This window comes from Canis lupus, chromosome 20 (assembly GCF_003254725.2).
Source record: "Canis lupus dingo isolate Sandy chromosome 20, ASM325472v2, whole genome shotgun sequence".
NCBI classification, from domain to species: domain Eukaryota; kingdom Metazoa; phylum Chordata; class Mammalia; order Carnivora; family Canidae; genus Canis; species Canis lupus.
The window spans coordinates 27339037-27358870 of record NC_064262.1 but is presented as its reverse complement, the minus strand read 5'-3'; the positions used below and the strand labels follow the sequence as shown (position 1 = coordinate 27358870).

Here is a 19834-nt window from a genome sequence, read left to right as displayed (position 1 = left end):
ATATTTTGGGGTTGTTTGGTTTTAATTCCTGCTAATAACTAAAAATTAACTGTGTGGCCTGAGTAGGAGTTGGTTTCTAGGATCCTTAAGGAACAAAGGTGCAAAGAAAACAAAGCATTTAAACTGGTAGTTCTCAACCAGGAGTGATTTTGCCCCAAAGGTACATTCAGGAATGTACCACACTTTAAAAAAATTGTGTTAAAATAAAGATAACATACAATTTATCATTTTCAAGTGCTGAGTTCAGTAGTATTAATTGCATTAATATATTTGGGCAAACAATCTCCAGATTTTTCATCTTGAAAAACTGGGACTCTACACCCATCAAGTAACTTTCTATTCTCCTTTCCCTGCCAGTCTCTGGACACTACCATTCTATTTTCCATCGCTATGAATTTGACTACCCTAGGTGTCCCACGTAAGTGGAATTACACAATGTTTTTTTCTAACTGGTTTATGTCACTTCGCATGATGTCCTCTAGATTCATCTATGTCGTAGCATATAACAGGATTTTCTTCCTTTTTAAGACTGAATGATATACTACTGTATGTATACACCATATCTTGTTTATCTTTTCATCCACGGACAGACATTTGGGTTGTTTCCACCTTTTAGCTATTGTGACTAATGCCGCGATGAACATAGCACATACTCATATCTTTCTGAGGCCCTGCTTTCAATTCTTTTGGGTATAAGCTCAAAAGTAGAATTGCTGGATCTTATGGTAGTTCTATGCATAAATTTTTGAGAAACTGCTGTACTCTTTTCCAATAGAGGACACACCATTTTACATTGTCACCCACAGTACACCAGGGCTCCAATTTCTTTGCTTCCTCACCCACCCTATTTTTTAATTTTTATTTTTTGATAGTAGCCATTCTAATGGGCATGACGTATGGAGAGATTTTTGGTTGTCAAAACTGAGGGGGAGGGGTGCTACTGACATCTAGTGCGTAGAGAGGTCAGCGACGTTGCTAAACATCTTATAAGGCATAGGACAGTTCTCTGCCACAAAGAATGAACTGATCCCAAATGTCAACAGCGTTGAGGTTGAAAACTCCCAGTTTACACAATCAGGTCCCTCCTTCCTGGTAAACCTCATTCCCTGACTCGTGTGGCCTCTGTATTCTTTGATGCTCGAGGGCAAATATTTTTAAAAATCTGGAAAGGGAGTGAGGACTGAGAAGATGGGCAACATTTCTTTTATTCAAATTTTATTGGAAGTTTACAAATGTATTACAGACATCAGTAAAACATATCCATTTTACAGGGCACGGATCTCAAGCAAAGTGTTCACAACAGTCTCTGGCAGAGCCCACACCAAAGGCCCATTGCAGACCTTCTTTACAAATAGCTTGACACTCGACACACAAAACAGAGTCTGGCCTGCCTCACCTTCTCAGACCCTCTGAGGTTTTGTTTATGCACTTGGAGTTAAAGCAGGAGATGGGCAGAGCAATCCTGTACAGGAAAGAATGTGTTTAGGAGAGGGAAAACTGCCAAAGTCCTAATTTGCTAAGGAAAATGAAAGACTCATAGACCTTAGAATGTTAAGTCAGGGTCCATGGTAGAACCAAAATGCTCTCTGGAAACACATGAATATCAACTAGAGAGGCTGGAGAACAGATCCTACTAGTGGGTAAAACTCTCCAAAAATTTTTTAAAACATGGGTCAGTGACCTATTGAACACGAATGGCCAAATGCCCAGTAGGGTGAAGGGATGTCTCCAAAAACTCTCAGGATAGAACAATTTTTTTTTTCTACCCTACAGATCCATCATATCTAAATCACCAGAAATGTTTTCCTACACTACTTGACTTTCCTCCCTCCTTTTTTTTTTATTCCCCTTTGGGGAAAGCTAGTTTTGTCAGCAGGAAGTAAGCTTATAAAAGAGTATAGCTCCCAATAGTGAGTCATGGTTTATGGCAGTCTTGTGTTGACTGGGCTACTATTATGAGAAAATGGAAAAGGAATCCAATCCTTTCTTGGTCCTAACCCTTGACAACTACTTCCAAGTGGTCAAACAAGCCCCGGTGTCTGCTGATGCCCCCATAGGACCAAGGCAAAGCTGTTTTCATTTCTGCTTCCCTTGAGCTTTGAGAGCTGTATCTCAAAAGGCGGCAATCTGTGACTGCCTTCAAAATCAGGAGGGGAGGCTTAGCTGAGTCCAGCAGCTGGAGGGCTGTCCATAGAGCCCATTTCAAAGCCTTGAAGGTGCTAAACGGTTGCTAATAGCAACTCTCCTGGCATGGAATATTCAGATAACTGGTTTTATTTCCCACTTTCCTTTGTCATAGATAGATTCTCCTCCTTAGGCATTTAGCATCTGGTTTCTGTTAGACAGAAACATACAAAGAGCACTTCTCCTTGGAATTTAAATATTTGTGTTATTTCTTGTTAGAAGGTGGGATTAGACGAAGAATAAGATGGCCTCTTATTTGACCTCTGCAAAAGGATGAACAGAAGGCTGCCTGTAATGATTGGCCAAGAACACGGGAATGCAAAAGGAGGCCAGAGATTTGTCTTTGTTTTGCTTAAAGAAGTCAGCCTCCACTTTTAGCATCCACAAAGGAACTGGGCAGTCACTTAATAACTTAAATGAACTCACAGTCATTTATGAACGATGCTTCCTAAAAAGTTGGTGTACTGTTTGGGGCCAATGGCAAAAGATGGAAAGACAAAAATCAGTTCACAAATGAGATTTGTTATCAAATAACCTCAGTTCTGATCGACTGATCCTAGCCAGTGGGAGTGTCACAAGGATTTCTGAAGCTGCATCCGTGCTCCCTGGGAAGGTGTACAGTGACAAATTGGTTTTATCTGCCGGGCTATCAGGGATAGCAGAGCATGTGCAACATACATGTCATCACCGGCTGCTTCTGAACTCAGCAATGGCGAGTGGTACCCAAGAAGTGGAAAGCCACCGTAGGAGAAGGAATGATCATTTGTTGCAGTGCAAAAGCATGCCACAGAATGGGACAAGAGGATGAGAAAGAGCTGCCTTCTGATCCCCTATTGCAAATACAAAATTGCCTGTTCCCTGGGCTGGCTGAGGGCAGAAAGGAAGAATGAGAGATGAGAAGGTGAATGTAGAAAGAAGGCATCAAACAAGCAACACTAGGAATTCCACCCGTCTTGAACCTGCACAGGACCAGGAAGCATGGTCTCACCCCACTCACCTTCACACTTGATAGAGATCCCGGAACTACATGACAGAAGGAAGGGTTACCTGAATGCCACACTCAATGCCACCAGACTGCTAGGAAACCTGTTCCCGGTATCAAGGGTTGTATGAATTGGCAGTGCCTTTCAGGAGATGGACGGTGGCTACTTCTTCCTGGGAAAGAGCCAGTTCTGCTGCCACTGAATTGAGGGCAGCGAGAGGAAATGAACTGAACTCCAAAGCCGTGGTTTTAACCAAAAGACTAGAAGACCAATATGAAGAGAGGTAGGAAAAGCAAACCCAAGGCATTAGAGATGAGAGGAAACTAGCAAAAGATTGCTTTTCTAGAACAGTCTATCAAACATGAAATGATGATCCAGGAAGAGGTGAGTGTAAGCCCCACTCACAGGCCAAACTTGACAAGGAAGAGCTCGTGGTCATGACGGAGGAATCAGGTAACGACCTTAATTAAGCTCTTGCCTCAGAAGAGAACGCATTGAGTTTTAGGGAACGGGATTCTGTGATGCTAGGTGTAAGCTATCATTAACAGCTGGACTTCCTAAAACAATGACATCCTGCTCTCTCCAGGGCCTTCACTGGGAGGTCCCATCAGCTTTGTGGTGATTGGACCGTCCTCACGGGCATTGTCTGTAAGGTGCCTGGCTGCACGTGGGGTGGGGAGAAGCAGCGGTGAAACACGTGGAGGTGATCTTGTTTCTAGACGGTGCGACCCTGAGGCTCGCATCTCACTATGCTTCAAGCTCTGGCCAGTTCAGCGGCCGGATGCTCCCTGGGCAGCTAGCTCTGAAATCGCTTCTTCCTCCCATCGCTTCATGGGATGTGGCTACTTGTGGACTTCCGGCCACCCTCTTCTTTCTGCTGATAGTGGCTCAAGCCTCATCTGGGGAAAGTAAGAGGAACTTTTGAAAAGGATGGAGTTAGAAAGCAGCTTTTACCAGGAGAATTTCTTTCAATGGATTCCAGGCCGCAGAGGATAGACATTATTTTCAGCTTTTTTGCTATGTTAAGCGATCTACTTTTGTCTCTCTTTTCTTTTTCCAAAATGCCTTTTTTTATTCTCAATCAATCAAGGAACTCGAAACTCCAAATTGGACTCGCCCGATTTCTACCAGAAACCTGCCACTTCAGTAGCATGGTGTTGCACATTATTTCTTAATCGGTTTTTTGCCAAGCAGTTTACAAACTTACTATACAAACGTAATAGAGTTAATTCTCCGGAGGCTTGGATAATTAATGAAGCATTTAGATATGAAGATAGCATGCGGAAAACAGCCACAACCAACATTTGCATTGCTTTTTTTTAAAAAATCAGTGACAATGACAAATGTCATATTAATACCTGAAAAGCAAATTATTTTAATACATCCTGAATGGAGTGCCATTTTCACGTCCTTTACAGCCTTCTTTTCCCCAGACCCATTTGGGATGGTGTCTGAAAAGCCACTTTTCACATTCTCTCCATAAAAAAATACTAGAAAATATTAACTACTATACTGAAAAGAGACCACGCTCACCTCACCATGGCAGATGGCCACTGAGATACACCGTGTACTACATCAACAGTACATCTCACTAAAGGTGGGTCCTCCGATGGATTATTTCTACTGCCACAATCCATTAAAGGGAGGAGGAGAATGGAACAAAAAGCAAGCGCTTCATTCGGAACTGAAGCAAGGTAGGAAGTTTTATTTTACTATAAACAACACAACCGTTAAATGTCTTCTTCAAGCAAACTCACTTTTTTTGAGCCCATTTTCTGTCTGACCAACAGTCCCCAAAGTTCAACATGGAAATCCCCCTCTGAATAGCATTTATTTTTCAAGGTCATTACCCTGAAATCTCCTGAGCAGCTCCCTTTCCTGGGTTACCCAGACACTCTGGTTGTGGGGTGTGTTAAACTGGACTCTTTCCACAAGCACTGGGGTGGGGTGGGGGGCGTTCTTCAAGGTGGCAGTCACTTCCACTCTACTGCATCTCCAGAAGTACTTCTTTGCTCTGACCTTCCCCTTCAGCCTCTACGCTTGACCTGCCTCCCGCTTTCCAATTTCCTCGGTCCTTCTCCCCGCATGACGTACAACCTAGGACACCCCATCACTCCCAGAGCCCCACAGAACCTTCTGTCCTTAAATGTCTACAGCTTCAGTTCATTTGCACTGAGGACAACCGGTTGTCAGGCTAAGGCAGCTGTTCCGTCTGCCTTGGTAAAGGAAAGCAGATAATATAATCCAGGAAACATGAGCACCAGAAAATAATGCCACACTCAAAGCAACGTCATGCTGACATCACACGACGGGTACCACTCACAGTCACTTTCATTTTCCCCAAGGGACAGATCAAGAGTGAGCAACTTCCACATTCCTAGTGGGGACAGCATTGTTGCTCACGGGACTTTACGGACACTGGTTGGTTTCTCTAATTGGCAAAAGTTAACGTTTGCAATTAAAAAAAAAAATTACTATCACTTTGTAGGGAAGAAATTCTACCAAGGGTGGGAGCAGACTTAAGGATGTCTCCTTAAGATGGAATGGAGCATAAAATGCTTTGGGTGTAATAATACTTTTTTTTTTTAGCCACAAAAAGCCAAATTGAATAAACTCCTTTGAAAAAAGGTCTCACTGACATGTAACAAATTTGTATAGAAAAAAGAAAAAGAAAAAAAAAAAAAAAAGGCGGTCCTGGACCACCTGTGAGTACTACTCAAAGACGACGCTGGATGTGCATGCAAGTCTTCACTGAGTCCTACGATATAGAAATTCCTTTGATATTACAAAATACAAAAATATTTTATCAGAACTCTCATTTACATTGCATTTACAATGGACATGTAAATAACTTAGTCTGGGGTCCTGGCTAATAAACAAATTACTTACTGGAAAAAGAAAAAAAAGGGGGGGCCCTAAAAGTAAGAGAACCAGAGAGGATATAAGCGAGCGGGGAAAACAGTTTGCCATCTTGCGAAAAGGCGACTCAACACAGACTTACGGGAAGGGAAGGAGGTGACCAACCCTGGCCTCCACAGAGTCTAGAGCGTTTCCAAAGTGAAATGTGCAAATAATATTCAACATGCCGAGAACTGTGACTACCTATTGAGTCAGTCTATATAACCTTGCCTCCACACCGCCAGCATTTCCCTCTGTCTCCTCCAGCAACCACCCCCCCCAAAAGCGCTTTAGGACTTAAAACAGTGCAAGTTTCTCCACGTACATTCTCAGCTCCCATCTTCCCCCCATTCCCCTGACCCCCATCCTATTAAGAGATGATGCAGTTTTTGCTCTTCTGTCTTTTCCTGCTGTGCAACTGTCCCCTGCCCCCTAACGTGGAGGACTTGGGGAGGCCGTAGGAGCTGTATTTGTGCAACAGCTCATCGCTCGTGACATATCGCAGGCGGGCCGGCTGGGGGATGGGTTCTCCTAGGAAATAGCCCTCGTTGTCGGACTCCGAGGAGGAGGAGCACGTGGAGCACCAATCGTACTCGGTGAAGTAGGGTCCCCATCGCTCCCCAAAGGCGTTCTGCAGGGCCAGGTCCGACACGGTTCTCGGGCACTGGCCGTACAGGTCCCTCCGGGACCCCTGGCCCAGGCTCTCCTGGAAGCTCCGCTGGCGCAGGAACTGGTCGTAGTCCTCCCGGGCTCGGAGCGGGGGCCTTTCTTTCAACCGAGACAGGGCCTCGCGCTCGCTGGCCAGGTGCAGGGCGTTGTCGGAGCGGGAGCGCCGGGAGCGCCGGGAGCGGTGAGGCCGGGGGCGGCGGCCGTCGTCGCGGGAGACACTCCGCCGCCGCGTGCGCTCGCTCAGGGGCTGGATCCTCAGGCCCTCCTGCCCGGGCAGCTTGCCGCCCGCCATGCCCCCATCGAAATCAAAGCTCTGGTGCAGCCTCCCGTGGGCCTGCAGGTCTCTGTAGCCGATGGGGTTGCCCAGCTGGTGCAGGTTCCCCTCCATCTCCTGGTACTGCTGCGCCGAGAGCAGGCTGCGGACCGACTCTGCGCTGCGGAACTGCATGGACGAGTTCAGCGTGCCCATGTTGCTCAGCTTCTCCGAGACGTTCATTCCAGAGTCTTTGCTGAGGTCAGGCATGGAAAAGCGGGACAGGTGCTCCTGGCGCTTGGCGCCGCCGTCTGCGGACAGGCCTGGGGAGGGGAGAGGGAAGAGAGGACCGCGGAGGTTAACGCAAACGTGCAGTCTTGTTCATCTGAACCACCCCCTGTTGGAGATCGCTGCATACGGTTGTGCAGTTTGTACACTGCACAGAGGCTGTCTCAGGACGTGCCTGGGCGGGGGCAGGGCTCTCTCTCTCTCTCTCTCTCTCCTCCACAGCGGGTAGGGCACCTGGTTAAAATGCATCCACAGGGGGATCCCTGGGTGGCTCAGTGGTTTAGCACCTTCCTTTGGCCCAGGGCGCCATCCTGGAGTCCCAGGATGGAGTCCCACATTGGGCTCCCTGCATGGAGCCTGCTTCTCCCTCTGCCTGTGTCTCTGCCTCTCTCTCTCTCTCTCATAAATAAATAAATCTTAAAAAAAAAATGCATCCACAGAGGTACCTTCTACTAGCTACGAACTCCTCCAAAGACTCATTGTGCATCTTATGCATGATGCTTCCTCTGTTTAGAATTTCACTTTACAGAGTGCTTCAATTACCTTTTTGATCTGATGATGCACTGTAAGTACGCAGGACAGATGTTTTGGATGTGGAGGGTTTCAGCTACAGAGGCTGGGCCATGCCCAAGCAAATCCTCCTGTGCCCGCAGTCCCTGAGCACCACATCTCCAATGTCTGGTACACTAAGTGACTCCCTGGGTGTACGCAGAGGGATATTTGCTCTCTCAGGCTGTTTAGTGAATGACTGCTCCAGGGTTTTAAAGGGGCTCCTAACAGCTAGAAGATGTGAATGGAGCTCTGGGGCTCTCCTTCCTCCTCTGGGCAGGCACTTTTTAAAACAACATCATGAACAGCGGGTAATCTCTAGCAATGGATGTGGAGCCCCTAAGTGTCATCACTGGCACAGCTGAAATAAAAACTGTTTTGCAGGTAGCAGGAGATTCTTGACTTAAGTAACTTCCATTTTGCCCACCCTAAAGCAACACACTCTGAAGAAAAGCTTAAGAATGGCCCAGGCGGTAAAATCTCAGCATTTTTACTCATTATCTGTTGGAAGATGAGCGGTTTTGCCATTGCTGGTTGCAGAAAACCTGTCTTTGGGTCGCAATGGCCCATTATGACCCCTGCCACTGATTATGCTTCCCTACCTGCTGGAGCCAGCAGCTTCCACTCCCTTGACAAAACCAATGTTATGAACAGTTTGAAAAACTACTTAGCAATATCTATTTTAGCTAAACACACCCTCACACACACACGAATTATCAATGAAGCTGCTTTGAATATGTGTGTCCTTTGTGTGTGTGTGTGTGTGTGTGTGTGTGTGGACTCCTGTATTATTTCTGTTGGGTGTACAATGAGAGTGGAGGTTCTGTGATTTTCCATTGCTAGTCTTGATTATATACCTAACAGAAATCAGTTTGTAGGTCCAAAAAAGTATAAGGGTATTCAGAGAAGCTCTCTTTATAATAGCCTAGAACTAGAAACACTCAGACATCAATTAATAGGAAAAAGGATAAATAAGTTGTGGTATTTTCTACCATTCCTTCTTAAAAGGAATTAGGAGTCTAGAGAGGTGGCTGATTCCAGGACAGGAGAAGTGAAGGTAAAATAGAAGCCTGGAATATTTTGCTATGTCAAAAAGGAAGAAAGGGATGCCTGGGTGGCTCAGTGGTTAAGCACCTGCCTTTGGCTCAGGTCATGATCCTGGGGTCCTGGGATCGAGTCCCACATTGGGCTTCCTGCAGGGAGCCTGCTTCTCCCTCTGCCTCTTTCCCTGCATCTCTCATGAATAAATAAATAAAATCTTTTTTTTTTTAAAGGAAGAAAGTCTTACAAATTAAAAATGAGGGTCTCCCACTAGCTAAAGCAGAGCAACCCGAGCATCAAAACATTTTAAACAGTAATGGTTTATAAACCACTGAAAAAAAAGAGGGAATCATGAGTCCAAACTGAGAGCAGATAAACATCAATAAATTAACGGGGGAGAAAAGTGGGCTCTTATACACAGAATATTGGGCAGAATGAGTACACACAGAAGCGGTGCTGGATTTGGAAGCCCATCATTTCATAACCACTCTAGGTAAAGACTGATTCATGCAAGAATTGAATTACGCTAAAGTCAGGGGGTAAAATTTGATGGAGGAACAGGATATTTGCGTGGTGTTAAGTGTTTCTTCACATATTTATTAGCTGTAAGGAAAAACCTAGTAGCTACACAATGGAGAAATCAGACAGCACTTTGACCAGGAGATCAAACTTAACGACATTGATGAGGTGGGACTGGACATTGTGTGCCTCCCGACATAGGTCCTAGAAGGACACACTATCACTCATGCAGTGTTCCAGCCAGGAACACATTTCCTGAATGGATTCAGAAGGAAACATTAGAACAACTCCCAAATGGGGAAAATTCTATTAAGAAAAAAAGGGACGAGGGGCATCTGGGTGGCTCAGTGGTTGAGCGTCTGCCTTTGGCTCAGGTAGTGATCCTGGGGTTCTGGGATCGAGTCCTGCATTGGACTTCCTGCAGGGAGCCTGCTTCTCCCTCTGCCTGTGTCTCTCATGAATAAATAAATAAATTCTTTTTTTTTTTAAGAGGACTATATTCCTAAACATATATCTTTTTCAGTATCATAAAAGTCTGAGGGAATGCTCTACGCTGAAGAACACTAAGGAACCATGGCAACTATATGGAATACCTGATCCCGACTGGAACCTATTCTCTAGTGAGAATATTAGAGAGGATAACTGTGGGCAAAAATTGGGACATGGGCAATTAATAAACATATTATGCTAAATTTACTGTGGTAATTTTGATAACAGTGGTAATTATGATAATTGTTGGAGAAGATCCTTCCTCTTGGGAAATACCCATGAAAGGATATGATAGTACAGAGCTGGATGTGACTTCCTCTCAAATGGTTCAGAAACAGATTGCGTCTCTGTGTGTGTGTGTGTGTGTGTGTGTGCGCGCATGCGATGGAACAAACAATACACTAATAAACGAAAGGGGTAAACTGTTAACCACAGGTAAATCTAGGTAGGTAAAGTACATTCTGGGTATCATTTGTTCCATTTTTGCAACTTTTCAGTAGATTTGAAATCATTGCCAACTAAAAAGCTTCCTAAAAATTATAGTGTATGCATATACAATGGTTTGGGTTTCAATGCATGGGGAAGTTACTGGGGGCTGGGAGGCAGGAGGCAGGGGGTGGGTGGCATATGCTGTTGGTGTCTAGTGGGCAGAGGCCAGAGAGAGGTTGCTGAACACCCCACGATGCACACACAGGGCAGTCCCCACAACAAAAACTTATCCAGTGCCAGACGTCAGTAATGCCACAGCTAAGAAACCATGATGTGGAATTCCACGTGATGATGGGAATGAACTATACCCAGCAATACCCGAAGGCTGAATGTCATAGAAAATGCTGGCAGACACACGTGCTATGTGAGCCCATTGACATGAAGCTCAAGAGAAGCCTGAGGCTGTCTATGGTGGCAGAGATCAGGACAGTGGGAAGGGACATAAGACCAACTTCGAAGATGCTGGAGATGTTCTATATCTAGGTCTGGATGATGGTTATAAAAGGAGACACATGGAAAAATTCTGTGAGGTGTAGTTTTAATATTTTGTTTACTTTACCTTACATAAGTCATACCTCAGTAAAATGGTGTAAAAATAAAGCAGTGCTGTCATTAAAGTGCCAGATTTGAATGCCAGATATGCTTATGGAGAAACCATTCTGCCAACCACGATATTTTCATATGTAGTTTTTAGCTTCATTGCTGGGGTACTTGTCAGGGCAGGAGGGGATGAGTGCTTTAACTCTGGTTTTCCCTGCTGCTTATCCCTGACACATACATCATAAAAGCTGATTTACAACAGCCTAATCACTTCCAGAACCTCCCCAACCTGAAGGCGGAGAGGACAGGACATCAACCAAGGATGATGAATGAGTCGTCGGAGCGGATGAACTCCATCCAGTAGGGAAGGAAAAGATTCTTCCAATTACAGGGAGAAGCAAAAACTATACAGGTGGGCATATGAGCTTTCCCGGCTTTCTCCTCCAGCTCCGGAGTGGAATCGGCGTCAGCGTCAAGAAGCCAGCAAATACCATAAATTCCCAAACAAGCCGTTTTCCTGACCCTGTCATTTATAAGCCCCTAAGTCAAGCATTTCTGAGGACATCCCATGTGTGAACAGATTCTTTTTTCGATGAGGAGGTCAGCATGAAGATGGGCAGCTTCTGTCCTGCTGGGAGGTGATCTTGCCCTCTCTTGTTGTACTTCTGTGTTCTGGGCAATCTTAGGATAACCCTAACCACCTTGGCCCTCCCCAGAAAAGAAACATGCTTCTTCAAGAACAGGAGGGGCCCGTTGCTCAACTCACCACTGACCACTATCACTTACCCCAAACATAGGCTATTCCCTGGGGGATACGTGGGTGGAATTGGAAATGCTACCTGCACAGTGCAGACATCATTAATACATTTATTTACTTACTAATAAACCTTTTTTTAAAATATTTTATTTATTCATGAGAGACACACAGAGACAGAGAGAGAGGCAGAGGGAGAAGCAGGCTCCATGCAGGGAGCCCGATGCGGGACTTGATCCCGGGACCCCAGGATCACACTCTGGGCCAAAGGCAGGCACTAAACCGCTGAGCCACCGAGAGATCCCACTAATAAACCTTCTTATTGATTAACTCAGACTTTTCCCCAGGGTCTTCCTGCACACAGAACATGAACAGAATGGCCAATGTTGCCCACTGATGAGCAACAATCATGTATTTGCCCTTAAACAGGTGTCTCTGTGGTTAATTTTAATATTGGCAAAATCCAGAGTCCTTATGCAGACCTCAAAGCCCTCAGGTCTCTCCAAGATCACCCGCTGGATGCTCTTCCCAGCTTACTTGGTTTTAGCTATATCTACACACCCACCTGCAAGCTCATTCCAGCCCTCTTTGGAAAACTCTCCCCTTGTATGGCTGATTTCTGCAGATCATTAATGTCACCTCTTTCAGAGATACCTGTCCTGATTATACTTTCTAAAGTAGCAAGTTGTCCCCCTCAACAACCAGTCACTTTGTAGCCTTGACTTTTAAGGGCCCCACCCTGACTAATTTTTTTAAGTTCCTATGTTTGCAGTTGAATGGATGTCTCCTGGGAGCAGGGATCATGTCCCCTGTTCACTGGACTCCCCCTGAAATAGGAGTGCCCCACTGGTGCTCAGTAAGTATTTATGGAATTAAGGTCAATGAATCCTCACTCTGCCACAGCTAGGAAGAAGCAGCTGCCCTCTGACCTGGAGTGGGCCAGGACTTAAAGAACTACCAATGGTAATTCGGATGGGTGGGATGCCAACCGTCAAGAACAGAAACACACGGTCACACATGTCAATCTCATTGTGGTGCTCTGTTATACGGTCTACCATCTGGGGCTTCTCCAATTTTAAAGTTGAAGAACGTGTGGTTTATAATTAGCTCCTCGATCTGCACAAAGTGTTTGGGTTTATTAATCATAGCTCTGGAGATGTGTTTAAATTAGCAGCTTCCATGCCCCCAAGACTATCACAGATCACACCTCAACTTGAGAAACCCTCCTTCTTTCCCTGTAAGTTGAACCAGAGAATTACTTCCTGGCTGGGTGACTTAGGACAATCTTTGAGCCTCTAGAGGCACATCTCTAAAATGGGTATAACAAATCTGAGTTCAGGGATCCCTGGGTGGCGCAGCGGTTTAGCGCCTGCCTTCAGCCCAGGGCGCGATCCTGGAGACCCGGGATCGAATCCCACATTGGGCTCCCGGGGCATGGAGCCTGCTTCTCCCTCTGCCTGTGTCTCTGCCTCTCTCTCTGTGTGTGACTATCATAAATAAATAAAAATTAAAAAAAAAAACAAAAAAACAAATCTGAGTTCAGAAGTTGTAGTGACATTAGATGAGGAGAAATGTACTCTTCCTTATTAAGACTCATCACAATTGTCATAACTTTGTGTTGTCTCTATTTCACCTTCAACTCCTCGGCTGGTCTAGAACCTCCAAGAGGGCAGGAACTGACTCCTGTTTGCTAGCCCCCATCTCACTGCCTGGTATTGTGGTATTCTGTATGCTGGAAGAAAGTAGTAAGCAAGACCCCAAACTGCCAACGAAAGGAAGGATGTCCCAAGATTTTTATACCCAGCCAACTGTAAAGGCAAACAAATGCCTGAAGGTGTGATTCTATGAATGAATGAGTAAATGAATGAATGAATCCGAGAAAGATGACCCACACAGGCCAGACACATGGCAATGTTCATTGAAGATGAGCCACTCTTAAAATAATTTGTGTCTCCAAACTGCAGCTGGGGACTACTTCTCTACACAGAGGAAATTCAACTCTTTATTCCATTTGGGCAGCATGAAACTCAGTGTCATACCACTGCATATTGATAGAGTCCAACCAAATGGGGCTCTAAATGTCACTCTCTCCTGCTGCAATAGACACTTTTCTTGCTGCCCAAGCTACGATGTGTGCACATGCATGCCTGCAAGCAGGGTGTGGTGGGGGAGGTGGAGATTGCAAACTAAATTCTCTGGGAAGCCCATACAGTCTGACCTCACATGTGACACTGGCATGATCACAGTGCCCCAACGCGTTCTGGAGAACCTGGCTGAAACATCCCATGTGACTGCATGAGACATAGATGTTAGGTCCTTCCTTCTCCAGTGGAACTCTGTTTTACTAATAGTCAAAGAGAGTCTTTGCCTCTCCAAATAATGCAGAATTTGTGAGAGGTGCTACACCGTGACTGTGAAACTAATGGTCTGCCTTTATCCTTATCTCGGCGATCAGTGTGGCCAGGAGCTACACAAATGTCCAGGGGCTGTAGGTTTCCATCAACATCCGTAGGCCTTGCCCCACAAGGGGAGGTCCACGCAGGATTTAGTCCACGCTTCTCTGTGGTTAAACTGTCAACACGAAGCTCCAGCTGGGGTGCTGTAAGCAATGCCAGCATGTCAGTCTGAGCAATATCCCTGCACGGCAAATGGAAGGTCTCAGAGAAGCCAGTGACAGCGAGAAAAATCAATACCCTCAAAGAATGCCCTGGGTCTGATGGAAGAAAGACAATCTTTGTGGTGTTGCCTCTCTCTGTTTATTATGAGAACAGAAAGTACATGCTCGAGTCCAGAGAGACGACAATGCAGACTTCAAGGTAACAACAGCCCTTTTGCTACATCTTTCCATTCCTTATTTATTGCCTTTCTAGTCCTATTTCTCCCCTCCACAGAATCTGGCAGAGAAAGACATAGTAGTGTTTCTGCCAACCTAAATGGTGCATTCTCATTTTACGTCTCAGTGTAGTAAAAGAAAGAGTAACTACTCACCTTAGACCTCTAGACATTTACAACTCACACTGATGATTTAGTTCACTTGGAGGAAGGTTTTCCCTATATGACTTTTTAATTTTTTTTCCCCTGAAGTAGAGATATGAATAGGAACTGTTTGGAACAGGAATTTGGAAACTAAAGCCCATGGTCCAAATTCAGATTACTAATTGTTTTTGTAAATAAAGTTTTATTAGAATGCAACTATACCTATTCATTTGTATATTGTCTAGAACTGCTCTCCCACTATAATGACAGGAATAAATAGTTGTGACAGAGACTGTATGACCTACAAAACCTAAAATATTTGTTATCTGGTCCTTTCTAGAAACTGTCAACCTCTGGTTTAGAACGGGAATGTGCTGGGAAGCTGTCTCAAGCCTAAGCATCCCCAAAGTCGTGCACTCTGCACAGTCTAAGTCTCTCAGAGCATGAAAAAAAAAAAAAAAGTCTTTGAGGGACAAGCTGATTCAAGTGTGTCGGGGGTGGGGAAGGTAGACTGATCGGATCCCTTGGGATCCCCTCTTTCCAACTAAGTCAATTGATTTCATCAACACTCTGAATTTCAAATTGGCAACAGCTGGAGAGAAGCTGTCATCTGGGCAGTGGAGTTTAACCACCACCACATGTTCCTTAGTGACAGGGCACAGAATGTTTGAAAAGAGTAGGACAGGGAAGGCTGAGGGGTGAGGCTGGCAAGACAAGGAGAGGGAAAAGGAAAGGAAGGGAGAGATTATGGACACACTCAAAATTCCTCGCTACTAAGAGTGTGGCCTGTGACCAGTGGCAACGGCATCCTAACCCGACTTGCAGAATCCCGACCTGCATTTGCACTGGAGCCTCTGGTGATTCACATGCCCTTGAGGGTTAGAGGAACACTGTGCCAGAGTTGTGACAGAGTTTCAGGGACAATCTGCTTTGCAACTAAAGGCCTTTAGACACCAGGCAACCCCACACCCTCAGACACTGATTCAGGGTTTCTCAACTATTAGCATCTTAGGCAGGATCTTTTTTTTTTTTTCCTGTGTGGGAGCTGTTGTATGCATCGGAGGATGTTTAGCACCATCCCAGCTCGGCTCACTAGATGCCAGTAGCACACCACCCCAGTTGTGACAACTCGCAATGTCTCCAGACACCGCCGAATGTCCTGTTGGAGTACAACTGCCCCAGCTGAGGACTACTGCTCGAATAGATCAAATCTCCCGGAATTGGGATGCTTCTGATTATAGCCTAAGGACTCTGGTTCCTGATCTTCCAGCAAAACCGGGTTAATCCTGCTCCACCCCAAATGCAAACATGAGTCTGACCACCAGATGCGGCGGGGGGTGGGGTGGGGTGGACACAACACCCTCTCTTTCTAGAGAAGGCTTTGTGCTTTCCACAAGGTTGGGGGTGGAACGTCTCCCAAATCGGGGAATTGCAAAGTTGTTTTCTAATTTCCCCTTAACAAACCCACTCCTGACAGTCTGTCTCTCCCTCAGTGGGTTTCAAGAGTTCCCTGTGGCTAAGGCCTTCACTGTCTCATTCTCCTCCCCCATTTGAAGCTTTTGAAATCTCAAGGCCTGAGGCAGCTCTCTTACTTCCTTACTCTGGACACCAGCCTGTCTAGTGGGTCCCCAGTGACGAGCTGGTCATAAGTGGTTACAGTCACGTGTCTGCCATCTGCTCCTGTGGTTCCAGGAAAAGTGCTGGCAGACGCAAGAAACAATTTCCTTCAGGCAGCTGCTGCCGAGAGGGAGGCTGAGGCAGGCTGGGGGGGAGAGGCGCACGCTTCTGACTTCACACCTCCCCGCTGCCTGCCTGGGTCCCCCTCCAGGGAAGGGCCACTTCTCCATCCCTGACCACTTGGGGAGACTGACCCACAGTAAAGCACAGCTGCTTTATAACCAGCTGGTTCTAAAGAAGCCCATGACCAATGCTGGTTTCCCCAACAACAGAGGCATTGGTTTTTTAGCAGCATTCATTCCAGAGACTTGTCTTTGAGCCAGAGTAGTTGGGAAGTGACAAGTGTCACAATAGGACTAAAACCACTCTTTGTGCAGACCCAGGACAGTTACAAAATAGAGGCCGGTCAAGATCAAAACCCCGATTCAGACTGGAGGTCCCTTCCCTTCTATCTGCTGAATTGCTCATTAACTTCCCAACAAAGTTACCCCAATAAAGACCGATGTGTAAAACACAGTGAAGGGGCAGACCAGGAAGTAACATTTTTAGAAACATGTGGGGTCAATTTTAACTCCTATTCAGCTCCATGGGGGATTGTGGCTGTGTAGCCACAAAGCCTATTGCTAATTGAAAGGATGCATAAAAAATTCAAACCAGGTGAAGACTGTTTGCCAGGGTTTGCTCTGGGCTCCTGCTGACCCCATGCTGCTTTCCAGAATCCATTTACCCAAGTCAACAAGGAGACCCACACTGGGGTCCATGCTTAGGAAACACTTGACATGGGGCAGAAGCTCAATGGCTCTCCAGGGGCAGAGGGTGGGCAGCCAGGGACTTGGAGATCCATTTGGGTTCTTTAAAGGTTCTAGACAAAGCCCTGCCACTGCCAGGCTCTGTGAACCAGGCCCTTTTGGGTGACACCTCGAAAGGATATTATACTGTACACAAAAGACAGATAACCCAATCAGCATATCATGATGTACAGCTATTACAGACAGTAGTCACAGGAGGGAGGAAGCGCAACACTCTAACAGGGAGTAAAAGACTAGCTCTACCTAGACTGAGCATTGGCAGAGAACCCTGTGCTGGTGGGTGATAATTATCCTAACACCTAAAGCATGGGAAGGAGCCAGCCCCACCAAGAATGAGAGAAAGCATTCCAGGCAGAGGGCATGAGAACATTCTGTACCAGAGAAAGTTTTGAGTGCTCTAAGAAGTGACAGTAGGGCAGTGTCACCGGAACACAGTGCACACAGTGTGTGTCGTCCTCAGGCAAGCTCCTGGCTGGCTTTGTGCCTCAGTTCCCTCACCTGTAAAATGGGAGTAAGAGTGGACTCCACCTCATTCGGGTGACAGTGAATACTTAGTGGTGCTGGTGCGGTGACATCAGATGGATTATTCTCACTTTCACCTATTTGTCACTTTTCAAGTATTTTTCTGCATGTTGTCATATATGAAATTGCTGGGCATTGATATGCAAGGTTTTCAGGTGGGTAACAGAGTGCTGGAATCATGCACCTAAGGTCACACGGCAGCCACTTCACAACTACTTCCTGCCTTTTATTTTTGTGAGTAGAAAGAGTACAAGGAAGATGGCCACAGGGCTGCTAGAGATCTGTGGGACAGGAGGCAAAGAGAGAAGTAAAGAACTGCTCCCACAATTGAGCTTTGAACCAGTGGCCACAATTCAAAAAATCTTTTTCATCAATGGATAATTTCCTATTGCATAAATATGAATTATCGCTACTCATAACAGCATGGATGAATCTCATAAAGTGAAAGATGCCAGATACAAAAGAATACAAATAGTACGATCCCACTTATATAAAATTAAAAACCATCCCAAACGAATCCAACCTATTTGAACTTAGGATAGTGCTTGCTTTGGAGATGAGGGAGGGGCGGAGGGTGAAAGGGGCTTTGGGGAGTTTCTGTAGCCCTGGTGATGGTCTATTGCTTGATCAGTGACATAATTCATTGAGCTGCAACTTATGATTCCTGCACATCTCTGCTTGTTACACACCTATCAAATGTTTATTAAAAATTACCACAAAGAGAGGCAAAGATATACTCATGACAGTTTGAACGGTGAATATGTGTCACACACTCCCCTTCTGGTGTACTAGACTGGTAAGGCTAGTACCTGTGGGTCAAACTGGCAGCTAATATGCTAGGCCTTGTTCAATTTCTTTCTTTCCTCTTTAAATTGGAATGCACGGGGACCTTCACCACCTATGGGCTCATCCCCGGGCACATTTACACACTTTAACCTGCCTGTCCACAAGCCTCTCTTCCCTCTTAGGCACATGCATTTCCCACCAGTGTGGGCCAGCTTGACAATAGGGTAGAAGTTTGGTTTATGGACTTGAGGGGCAGTACTCTTTTAAGCTTGGGATCTTTGCTTCTCAAGATCCTATTTACACATAGCTGGGAGTTGACAAAGTGCTGTTCTTAGCATAAAAGTTCATGACATCATGTGTGATGGAGCCAATTCCTGGACTGACAGATGGGCGACAAGATACAATGAAGCACAGGTAGATGGAGTGGCTTTCAAAGGGATGGGTGGATGGCACGAAGAGCTGAAAGGGCAGGGAGGGGATAGAAAGTGGATGAATGAATAAATGCACACAAAATGATGTGTAGAAAGAGACATGGTTTCGGGATTTTTATCAAGCTCTTACAAATTCAAGCTACAGAATACAGTTCTTGGGTAAGAATTAAATTTTCAAGGAATCATTATTACTTCTATTATTAATTTACACTTAAGATACTCTTCACTGGTGCCTCCCTCCATGTCTGGAGGGGAAGGCAGGATGGTAGAAGACGAAGAACTGAAAAAAGGGGAAAAAAAAGATGAGCAACTTGCCCAAAGTCATGGATGAGGTAGGGAATCAGTGACAAAGGCAGGGACTGAATTAGTTCTCCAGACTTCCAAAGGCAGCTTCTTCTCAAACTTGAGTGGGCATGCAAGTCACCCAGGGATCTTCTTAAAATGATGATTTGGCTCCACTGCCTCTGGGGCTGGCTCCGAGATTCTGAAATTCTAACAAATCCCCAGGGTGATGCTGATGTTGGTGGTCCACAGGCCCCACTTGAAACAGCAGTGGCCTGGGTCCTATCCTTTATTGTGAATTTGGAAAGAAAGCCTGGTTTCCCTTGTTCCTCCTAACACATCCAGGAAGGTGTGGATCCCAGACCAAGCAGAGGACTGTTCCTGAGCATGTAATGCCCCCAAATCTCTGGCCAGGGAACCAAAGAACTCTGACAAAGAGGGAGAGAAAGTATGATCTTGCTCTACCCTGTTCCCTTCTTCTCCACTCATTGACATAAATGAAGCTGCCACCAACCTAATTCCCTGCATCGGACCAGAGCACAGCCAGGACTGAGTTCTTAGAAAGCAGAAAGACACTGAACCTGGCCGTGCAAACTTCCCTTCCTGCTCTCGATCTGTGCCCTTCACCAGGCTTCCTGAGGCAGCTTGGGCTTGGCGAGACTCACCCTCCACGCAGATGGGAGAAGCAGCTGCTA

The 19834-nt window shown here is 45.7% G+C and overlaps 1 protein-coding gene across 10 annotated transcripts in view; it reads right to left on the bottom strand.

Annotated features, from left to right (window-relative positions):
• Positions 1 to 1198: 1198 nt before the first annotated feature.
• Positions 1199 to 19834, bottom strand: part of PRICKLE2 (prickle planar cell polarity protein 2) — a 321924-nt gene continuing 303288 nt past the window's right edge. For all 10 annotated transcript variants that reach the window (XM_025456470.3, XM_025456472.3, XM_025456473.3 and 7 more), the window contains one exon: positions 1199 to 7310. In XM_025456470.3, coding sequence (XP_025312255.1) covers positions 6436 to 7310 — 875 coding nt within the window. In that variant the 3' untranslated portion in view covers positions 1199 to 6435. The remainder of the gene's footprint in view (positions 7311 to 19834) is intronic.